General features: G+C 36.4%; 1 protein-coding gene across 1 annotated transcript; it reads right to left on the bottom strand.

The window, feature by feature from the left end:
• Nucleotides 1-374: 374 nt before the first annotated feature.
• On the bottom strand, nt 375-2,211 carry LOC120124650 (FACT complex subunit SPT16-like). The gene is made up of 3 exons (XM_039143261.1): nt 2,041-2,211; nt 1,832-1,940; nt 375-1,519 (listed from the first exon to the last, which is right to left on the bottom strand). Exon 3 carries the CDS (start codon nt 1,446-1,448, stop codon nt 375-377), a length of 1,074 nt encoding a protein of 357 aa, XP_038999192.1. The 5' UTR covers nt 1,449-1,519; nt 1,832-1,940; nt 2,041-2,211.
• Between the last annotated feature and the right edge of the window lie 9,081 nt (nt 2,212-11,292).

Below are 11,292 nucleotides of genomic sequence, written 5' to 3'. Positions count from 1 at the left end.
TTTTTGGCTATGGTGTATTCGGTCCTAAGCTTGAAGATGACTGAAAATGTGGTTATTTTCTTGACTATTCTAGTATTTATCAACTGATACATTTGGCTTAATAATATAAAATTCAATTAATGAAAAATCCAAAAAATATCATTAATGAAACTTGATAATTACCAAGTGTCATTGCATTATCTTCCATTAAAATATTCTTTGATTAAAGATGAATCAACTTGACTTTGACTTTCTAATTTGGCCATGCAATTTTCAAAAATTATATTTTAGTCACTAAAATTCCATTGTTCAGTCAAATCTGAAAAATTACACTATTCTGAGACAAATTTCTCTTATCTAAAACATGAAAATAATATTTCATTTTCTAACATCCTTCAAATTTGAACAGAACTCACCTTGTTCCCAGATTTCAAAGCACCGATGGCTGCATCTTGAGCTTTAAGGAGGACCTCATATGCCTTGCTTTGTTTGGAATTGGCATCAATCAAAACAGTTCGAGCAATATTTGAACAGTAGCTGTTGTATCGAGACCCAAGTGCACATATAATGACACTGGTGGAGTCATAATAAAGATTCTCATCGTTGCTTGAAGCACTTGGTTTTAGATCAAACTCTCCTCCACTCTGAAAAATAGGAGGGTAGCAAATATCAATGTTCTCAGCCTTCAATTTCACCTTAATTCGACCCGGCTCCAATATAGTCTTCTCCGTATTATCCAACAATGCCGAGTGAGAAACCTTCCTCTCCTCATCAATGACCTTCTCAAGTTTGGGCACCACAAATTGCCTCATAACAGATGAAGTGAAGAACGCAGCCTTCTTCACATGTGTAAGCTCAGTTTCATCTTTCACAGCAAATAAGTCTGAGAATCCATTTGTTACATCGGTGAGCTCAAATTTTGCTTTCTTTAACTTTTCATCCCAAGCCTCCAAAATCTTTCCCTCGGGTGCTTCCCTTGATATGCAACCTACAACAGGCACATCACTATCACTGGAGTTCATCTGAGAATAGATAGCTCGAAAAATGTTATCCATTGGACAGGTCCCGTCGTCACCCTTGGCCTTCACATGAATAATGACTTCAACATCAACCGCTTCTTTGGCAGACTTCTTCACAACATCAAGCAAAGATGCCTTTTTTTGGGTAAACAAGAAATGGATCTGTTTCTTCAAGAAAACCATAATGGTCTCTGGGAATTCATAGCCTACCAACCAAATATTTAGTGCCGAGGATTTCAAGTACCTCAGATCCTCCGAAATAGGGGGAGTCGCGATGGCCAGAGCACTAGAACCACCCCATAGATCCGTACCATGTTTATTCCAATGTGAATATAAAATCTTCAACCGCTTGCTGAAGTTATCTAGATTGATAGTGAATGGGTTGGCGGCTGCAGACGCTGGTGGCTTGCCACTTGCAGGCTTGACATTTCTACTCCGGTTATCAGCCATCGAGAATCACTCAAATACTGAAACTTGAATCAGGGAGAATAAAGCTCGTTGGTTGTGGCAATCAGTATAAACTGTGATGAGCAACATAAGAGTTAGGATCCCATATCTCCTCCATTCAGCAATGGTTCAACCTCAAATATTCCATTAGTCACATGCTATATGCTACACTCGCTTTACAATTATCACATCATAGATTAGATAAGTTAAAATGACTGGTGAATGTCATGTTTGCCAACAGGGTAGAATTATATATAAAAACATATTCTGATTCATTTATATGCCTATATGCAATGCAATGAATCCTAGAATCACACTATAGCTTTGAAATTCATCATATTCCAATGATCATAGGACAATATTCAAGCTATGGTAAAGAAGATCACCTGAGAAAATTGAAGGCCTTAGCTTTATCAAGTCCTCAATTTTCTGATGACGAACGAAAAGAACCCAATCATAAGATTCCCAATATGGAGTAGTTGATCCTTGGTTTCACTATCCATAGAGAAAGAAAGAAGATGATCTAAAAATAAGAAAAACAGTAACCATACCAACATTGGATAGGTATAAGATTGGATTGTTGTGAATAACCAACCTGTGAGAATATCATCCGAGTGTAAATCAAAGAAGAGGGCAAAGAACAGGTGAATAAAGTAACGAACTTCTGGAGAAAGATGATGAGATCAGCAGAGGTAGATGGATTCTTTGTGGGGTTTGGGCAAAGATAGAAAGTGGATCAGATGGGAAGGATCAGAATTTTGGGTGTTAAGAAAGAATCAGAACTTTGGGTGTTAAGAAACAGGGTAATTATGGAGAAATGGGTATGATGATGCTGCAATCAGCAGCTGGTGGGGAGGGGGAAATGCTCACGTGCGGCGCTTACTATACCGTTAAAAAAAGTTATACATGTTTTATTATTGTTGTACATAAAAAAATTAATAAAAATTATCAAAAATATCATTATTTCTATTGATTTTGTTATTATTTTTATATTTTATTAAATTTCTTAATAAAACCTGAAGATACTAATTTTTTATCCATATTATTATTATTATTATTATTAGTATTATTATTATTATTATTATATTATTATATATATTATTATTAAATATATATTAAATAAATAATAAATTACAGACCAATTACAACTGGACCGGCCCAGTTACAAACCAACCAGAACCGATCTAAATCTAACCAGAAACCCTAAATACTTGGGTTTCCAGTTAGGGTTTCCTAACCCTAATTTACCCAGCCGCCTCAGCTCACAACCGTTGGATCTGGCAAGATCCAACGGTCCAGATGGTGCCAGAGGGAAACCCTAGGGTCTGATACCCTAGGGACACGCGGCCGCCGTTGCTATCTCGTCGCCTCCGCCGCTGCCACGTCCCAACCGAAGACTCCAGAAGATAATATACCAGCCGTCCACGCCATGGCTACTCGGTGAGTCACCACTGGTAGTCCGGTGACTCACCGAGAGCCCCTCTTCGGACCGGTCTGAGACGAACACCGGTGGTGGCTATAAAAGCCACCACCCATCTGCGAAAAAAAAAAAAAAAAAACAGAGACAGAGAACGGAGAAGAAAAGAAGAGAAAAAAAAAAAACAAACTAGTACCAACGATCTCAGCACAAAGAACCAGAAGAAAAAAGAGAGAAAAAGGAAGAAGAGACTTACCGAGGAAAGCCACACCACCATCGGAGTAACCACGCGCCTCCACGCTCCACAACAAACCTTCGAAAACCGAAGGTATTTTTAAAGATTTGCTCCGATTGAAAGCTTTTTAAGGTAAACAAATACCGGAATCGTCATTAGGACGATCCGATCTACATTATGGTATAAGTTTTATTTTCCGGCCACCGGAGGCGGTGGCCGGCGGTGAGGTTGGCGGTGGCTATCGGCGCCGGACTTCCCTCCGGTGAGGGAATTAAGAGAGAAGGAAGAGAGAGCTTCTTCTCTCGTTTTTGAGAGAAGAAGAAGAAGATAGGAATGAGCTGCTGGCCCTTCGGGCCAGCTATGAATGGGCTTAAATAGCCCTCCCCAAACGACGCCGTTTTGGGGAGGGATCTGTCCGTAATTAACAAAAAGATTAATCTCGTCCGCCATCCCTTTAATTTGTAATCTTTACCTTTTAGTCACTGAATCAAATTTTTGATCCTTTTAATTTGGTCTCTACATTTTATTTATTTATATTTTAGCCATTAACCGTATTAATAATATATTTAAGATAAATATCATATTTAGTCCTTTAATTTTGATAATAATATTTTAATCCCGAGTATATTTTTAATTTATTTTAATATGATATTCGAATTTTATATAGTTTTAAATTAGTCACTAAATTAATAAAATAAGAAAATAACATGTTTAAACCCTATAATTTTAATTAATTATGAATTAGGTTTTTAATTTTAATTTTTACTATAATTTAGTCACTAATTTTAAATGTTTTCATTTATCTTACTGCTTTTAAATATATCGTTCTAATTGTATTTTTATTGTTTTAATTGTTATATATTTAAATATTTTTACTATTATATAGTCATAAATATATATGAAATAATAATTTATATTTTTTAAAATAAATTATTTTAATATTTTTCAATATCGAAGAAAAGGACAGTCTTAATACAACTGGATGTCCTATTCTGATATTTTAAAAATTAAAAAGTAAACAATATTATTTAAATTAATATTTATCAATATCAAAGAAAAGAGCTGTCTTAAGGCACCTAGAAGTTCTTTTCGGATATTTTTAAATAAATATAATTTTGAAAATAATAGGATTATAAATTAAATATATTTTTGAATTTTTAAATTTTAATAATAGAGACAATTTATAATTAAAAAGTACCAATTTTTGGGCGTTCTAGGGGTGCTAATCCTTCCCTAAACGTAACCGACCACGAATCCCTTTTTATTATTAAAAAGAACGAATTTTTGGTTATAAACGCAGATCAGTTTATTTTTTTTTAATTGATGTTTTCTTAAAACTCTTTTAAAAGATATTTTTTTAGGTATTCGACCTACCTGACCCAAAAGGCCGATGGCGACTCCCAAATTATTTTCAAAACCATTTATTCACATCACTTTTCCCGCCAAATTTAATATTTCGTGCCCGGACGAAAACCGGTTACGACAGCTTGGCGACTCCGCTGGGGACGGTCAAACTTTTTAAAAAAAAAAATCAATTATAAATTGTCTCTATTAATTAAAAATTAAAAATTCATATATTTATTTTAATTCTTTCTTTTCAAATTTTTTATTATTTTTATAATATTTATATGTTTTATTTTCTTTGCAAGTATTTTATTTCATTATTTATTTTTCTAAAGTTTGAACATTTCTCCTCACACACAACACTTGCATTGCATAACATAAAGCTCTATAATTGAGTTCGTCCCTTTTAAGTGGGAGTGAAAGCAACGTCTTCGTGAGAATTTATTCTCCGTGTCAGACCTAGCAAGTAACTTTCGGGATTCATATGCTCTATGTCTTCATGAGAATTTATTCTCCGTGTCAGGCATAGAGAAATGTATCCCCTCGAATTGAACTCGATCCACTTTAGTCTGTAATGGATTAGGATTGAGGGTTAGCAGCCTAAGGGGGCACTAACATGGACAATTCGAGTACCTTTACTCCTAGATCTGAAACTCTGCATATAAAAAACCTTAGAAACTCTTCCAATCCGAAGTCATGCCGAAATTTTGTCCAAAATAGGTATACACATAGGAGAAATGAATTCTGTCTTTCCTGTTAATTTATTTATTGTTTAAGATACATGTTTATTTAAATTATTTAAATTCAGAAAAGCATGTTTAAATAAAGAATATTTATGTAAATGTTATTATTCTTTAAACTAACTTATTTTCTTTTTGTGTGTTCATTATTTTTCTGTTTGCATTGCATCATACAGGATAAAAGACATTGATCCTTGTGTTAATTGTCGCATTGGAAAGCCTTCATCTATGGATAAAAAGTGTTCAAATCAAGTAATTCTAAACTCAGAAGTAAGACAGTGGGCTGAGGATTTACAAAGACAAGAAGGAGACAGTCTGCAGGATGATTATGTATCTGAATTGGCCAGTTATGCTTCAGTTTCACTAAAAAGAAATGATATGCAAGATTGCGAAGCATTTGGGAAAGTTGGGATTCAAACAAAAATTGCAGTTTTATCAGACTTACGGAGACATCCCATATTTGCTCTATGTTGAAGTTGATGATGAATTACTCAGAGCCCTAATTCAATTCTGGAATCCAGGGTACAATTGCTTCACTCTCAATAAGGAAGACTTGGTCCCTACTATTGAAGAATACACAATTTTGCTACATATCGAAGGGGCTTTGGAGAATCGAATCTATTCAAAGTCAATTAAAACTCAACCCTTTCGAGTTAAATTAGCAAAATTGCCGGGGTACGAGAGAATGGGTAGCATCCCGTACGAAACAAAAAAGGCGAAAGCGAAGGCATTGCTTGGACCAACATCAGAGAACTTATTCAGAGCCATCCAGATATTAAAGTACGATTCGATCTATTTGCTCTGGGTATGTATGGTATGGTCATCTTCCCAAAAGTTTTGGGATATATTGAAGCTGCAGTGGTAGACTTGTTTGAACAGCTACCGAAGAAGATTAATCCTGTTTCTGCCATCCTAGCAGAGACCTTCAGATCGTTAAATGCTTGCAGAAGGTTAGGAGGTGGACGATTCTCAGGGTGTACCCAGTTGTTATATGTTTGGATCCGTAGTCATTTCTGGAGGACGGAAAAGGTTTCATACCGACGCTTCAATACGGATTACTCACCATTAAAAGAATTTCTAGAGCAGGAATGGCCTAAAGAAATTAAGAAAGATATGTGGATTAATGCCTTTCGAAATCTGCAAAGCAATGACGTTGTTTGGCGAGCCCCGTGGCAAATACAAAGGGAATTCTTTTACAGATGTGGTGATTACAACTGGATAATGCTGCTCGGATTATGGGGAGGAATTGGATATGCACCACTGCTGGTTATAAGACAGTATGAAGGTCGTCAATTTGTACCTATCACTGCTGGACTACAGTCATCTGAGTTCGCATTCCACAGCAAAAATTATAAAAGAAATATCATGGAAGCCGTTACAGCTTGGAAAACAACTTTTTGTATTCGAGCTAAAGCAGCAAAAGAAATGCTAACTCCTGATTATGAAGATTGGAGATCTGTCAGAAAAAACGAAAATATTCCTCTACCAGATCAAAATGAGGATATCTCTATGGAAGATCGCATTAAGGTGGTTCCATCAGAGATTGAAATCTTGAGAGCTGAGTTTGAAGCAGAAAGAGATGGCTGGTCGAAAGAGTTAGAGCAAATGAGACAAGATAAAGCTATGTTAGGGGTTGACATTGACTTTCATTCATCACAATGTACAATGTTGAGAAAAGATAAAGAAAAAGGTGAAGATGAGTACAGAGCCTTACAGAAAAATTACCAGGAGTTATATAATCCCGAAAAGCATCAGGACCCAGCCAATCGACGGTACAGATGACCAGAGAATTGAACATTGAGAAAAAGACGAGTTGAAGATCTGAAAGGAAAGAATAGCCGTCTACTCAAAAGCCTGGAAAAAGGAAAGCAAAAAATGGAAGATTTCGAGGTCGACAGAGAGAGAGCGAATTATAAAACACAAGGCTGAACACCGTGAGATCATGAATGAAATGCAAAGAGAAAGAGATCGAGCCCAAGATTTAGAAGAGATGAAGAATGACATCTTTGTTAAATTTGAAAGCGAGAAAAGTATCATGTTCAAGGGATTTGAATCTGAAATGAACCAGTTGATTGCTGAGCTTGAAGTCAGAGGCCAAAAGATGGAAGAATCCAATGTTGAAAAAGAAAATGGGAGTTAGAAAGAAAAAATTTCAATACCAGACTTGAGGTAGAGCAGGAGGTGGTTAGTAATTGGATGCAAAGATGCAGAAACAAAGATGTTCAAATCCAGAAGCTTAATCAAAGAACGCAAGAAGCACGAACAAACTTGAAGAGGATCTGGATCAGTCTAGAAACAAAACTCAGAGTTTAATTCTTACATTTTGCAACTTGAAGAATCATTGTTTCAAGAAAAGGTTCGTCTAGGACCTAATGATCTCAAAGAAAGTAATGAGGAAAATGCTTCACTACGAAGACGCATTAGAGATCTTGAAAAAATTCTGCACAATTGTCAAGTCAGAATCACTGAGTTAGAGCAAACTCTTGAAGGAACAACTGAACAATGGCAAAAGTCAACTGAGTTCTATGTCGAAAGAAGTGAAGAAAGAAGCAATATGGTGTTCGAGGCCATGGTACAAATGAGCGAGGTTGCCAGATATGTTGGGGAACTAGCTGTTGAAGCCGAAATAATTGAGCATCAAGTTGATCCAGTTTCTAAGTATGGAAAGAAGGTTTCATGGTTAATGAAAGAAGTTATAGAGCTTAATAGGAAAGCTATGCCTTATCTGTAGTTCTGAAATATTATAAAAAACTTTTGTATGCCGATGGAAGTTGTTCTATGACAGTTAACTTTTTGGGATCAATGTTTTTACATACATGCATTTTGCATACATTCATCATTCATTTCATAATTTTCACTATGAATTATTTTATTAAGTTAAAATTCATCAATTAAAATTTGAAAAAATAATATTAAAAGATTTTTCAATCGCAGTTACTCTGGCCAAAAGAGAAATACTACATCACTACAGTACTAGACAAGCTACTAAGAGAATTATGGAGGATAAAATACAGCGTATTGAGGAACAGCATCATAAAGAACAAGAAGAAATGAGAATGAAGTTGGAAAAAATTGAAGCCAGTATTGCAAATTCACAAGACAGTATGATGAAGAAGATAGAGGACATGTTTAAAAGGCAGGCTATCAGTGGAAAAATGCATGAAAATCCTGTATCTTTCGACCAAGAACCCATATATCCTCTAGGTTTTTCACCAGAACCAATTTATCACTCTGGTACTACCCCTATACAAATCAATGCTCGTACATCTGCATTACAAGAAGCTAAATCACATGAAGATCAACAAGTGGATCCCGCATCTTCAAGCAAAATCCGCTTATATCAGATGTGAAAGTAGGGATCTTAATACTGATCAGTTGATCCCAGATTTGAATGAGCTAAATGAGAAACAAAAAGTAATGAAGAACTGACCAGACAGATCAAGAGCTTAGAAGAGCGAATGAAATCCGTGGAAATAACTGAATCATTCTATGGATTTGATGCTAGTGAGTTGAGTTTGGTTCCAGACCTAATCCTCCCTATCAAGTTCAAAGCTCCCGAATTTGATAAATATAACGGTACTACATGCCCTTCATCCCACATTACTATGTTTTGTCGAAGAATGGCAGGATATGTGAAAGACGAAAAATTGTTAATTCACTGCTTCCAGGATAGTTTGACAGGACCGGCTTTGAAATGGTATACTCAATTGACCAAAGCCAACATTAGATCTTGGAAAGATTTGGCTAAAGCATTTTTAGAGCAGTACCGCCATGTGACAGACATGGTCCCTGATAGATGGACTCTTCAAACTTGGAGAAAAAGAATAATGAAACATTCAGACAGTATGCCCAGAGATGGCGTGACACTGCGGCCCAAGTTCAACCACCTTTGTCAGAAAAAGAGGCCACAGTGATGTTTGTCCATACATTGAAGGCTCCTTATTTAAACCATCTAATGGGGAATGCAACCAGAAATTTTGCAGATTTGGTCATTTCTGGAGAATTAATTGAAAATGTCTTGAAAAGTGGCAAGATTGAATCAAATGATGGGTCTATTTCCAAAAGACCTACGTACCGGAAAAAGGAGAATGAAGTCAACAATGCAAATTCTTACAGCAAGGATTCATCGAAAAGTGTTACAATAACCCAGCCAAGGGTTAAGAAAGAGGAAATAAACACTAATCGAACAGATTCCAGAGGATCTCGAAAGGAAAATGAAAGGTTATCTTTTACACCTTTACCAGTACCATATGCAGAGATCTATGATTCGCTGTTAAAAGCAGATGTTATAAGGCCCTATCCTTTGGTTCCCATGCAACCACCATTCCCTCCTTGGTATGATACAAAGGCACACTGTGTTTACCATGAAGGAATTACAGGACATTCTATTGAAAACTGTCTAGCATTCAAAAGGGTGGTTCAAATTTGATCAACACTGGGAAGTTGGAATTCAATACACCATCCGCATCAAGTCATCCATTGCCAAATCATGGAGATAAAAACGTGAATGCAATTCAGGAAGAGAACAGAAAGAAAGCAAAGACTGACATTTCTGAAATTAAATCTCCATTTGTTTGGATATTCCAACAGCTTTCTTTAGCCGGTATAATTCCACAACAATTCAGGCCAAAGCAGAATGAAGGCAAGAATTATTGTGAATATCATCAGGAGAAAGGGCATAAAATTCAACTATGTCCTGAGTTTAGAAACTTAGTGCAAAAATTGATGAATAACAGAGAAATAGAATTCTTTGAAGAAGAACCCGGAAAAAAAGAAGATGATGTTTGCTCATCAGAGGATTCTAAACCAAATCAAAGAATAAATGATCCTGTGATCATTAATGTGAAATCATCCACAGTGATTCCGGCACCAATAAGGCCAAAAGTAGTTATTACCACTCCTATACCATTTCCATACAAAGATACCCGCAGGGTACCTTGGAATTATACTACCAATGTTTCAATGGTAGGAGGATCTGATTCTCTAGATAAAACAGAAGAGAAAATACAGAGTTTGAGTACTACATTGACGTCTGAAGCAGTGAGCGAGGTCGGTTTCTTTACAAGAAGTGGGAGATGTTACTCTCCCGAAACATCCAATGCTTCAGAACAAGTGAAAGCAAAAGGAAAAGCCATGGCAATACCTCAGAAGGTATTGAGGATGATCCCTTCCAGCATTCAATGAACCTGTGACAGAAAAGCAAGCTCAAGAATTTTTGAATTCTTGAAACATAGTGAGTATAGTGTGGTTGAACAACTACACAAACAACAGGCGAGAATTTCTATTCTTGATCTTTTGATGAATTCAGAAGCGCATAGGAATGCTTTGATGAAAATCCTCAATCAAACATTTATCCCCGAAGATATATCCCTCAATAAACTTGACAGAATTGTGGGACATATAGCCGCTGACAATTACATAACGTTCACAGATGATGAAATACCAGAGGGCGGAATGGGGACAGTAAAAGCTTTGAACATCACGACACATTGTCATGGTCATGTGTTGCCAGGAGTATTGATTGACAATGGATCCGCTCTCAACTTGATGCCCTTAGTTACACTTCAAAGAATGCCTCTGGATCAATCACACATGAAGAGTTATCAGAATGTGGTACGAGCATTTGATGGTACTAAAAAGAAGTGCTTGGGAAAATGGAAATACCGTGTTAATTGGCCCAGTCATGTACAATATTGACTTTGTGGTTATGGACATCCACCCCACATATAATTGTCTATTAGGGAGGCCATGGATTCATTCAGCAGGAGCCGTTCCTTCTTCATTACATCAGAAATTGAAATTTGTTGTTGATGGACAACTAATATGCGTCAGTGCTGAAGAAGAAATCATTGCGTCTGTAACAAGCGATGTTCCATATATCGACACCAATGATGAGGCTCTTGAATGCTCTTTTCGAGCTCTTGAATTTGTAAATGCAACCTTTATTGCGGAAGGAAGCAAAATTCCATATCCCAAATTGTCTGATTGCACCAAGATGACGGTACAACAAACTTTAGGCATCGGAGCTAAAGCTGGGAGAGGTCTAGGAAAGAATCTTCAAGGGATTTCAGTTCCTATCAGTATAAAGATGAAAAAAGACCGTTTTGGGCT

Source organism: Hibiscus syriacus, unplaced genomic scaffold (assembly GCF_006381635.1).
Source record: "Hibiscus syriacus cultivar Baekdansim isolate YM2019G1 unplaced genomic scaffold, ASM638163v2 tig00110422_pilon, whole genome shotgun sequence".
NCBI lineage: Eukaryota > Viridiplantae > Streptophyta > Magnoliopsida > Malvales > Malvaceae > Hibiscus > Hibiscus syriacus.
This window is presented reverse-complemented; position numbering and strand designations above follow the sequence as displayed.

What these genes read in the sequence shown, in the direction of transcription:
- LOC120124650 (XM_039143261.1), bottom strand. Translation starts at nt 1,448, where the DNA reads ATGGCTGATAACCGGAGTAGAAATGTCAAGCCTGCAAGTGGCAAGCCA.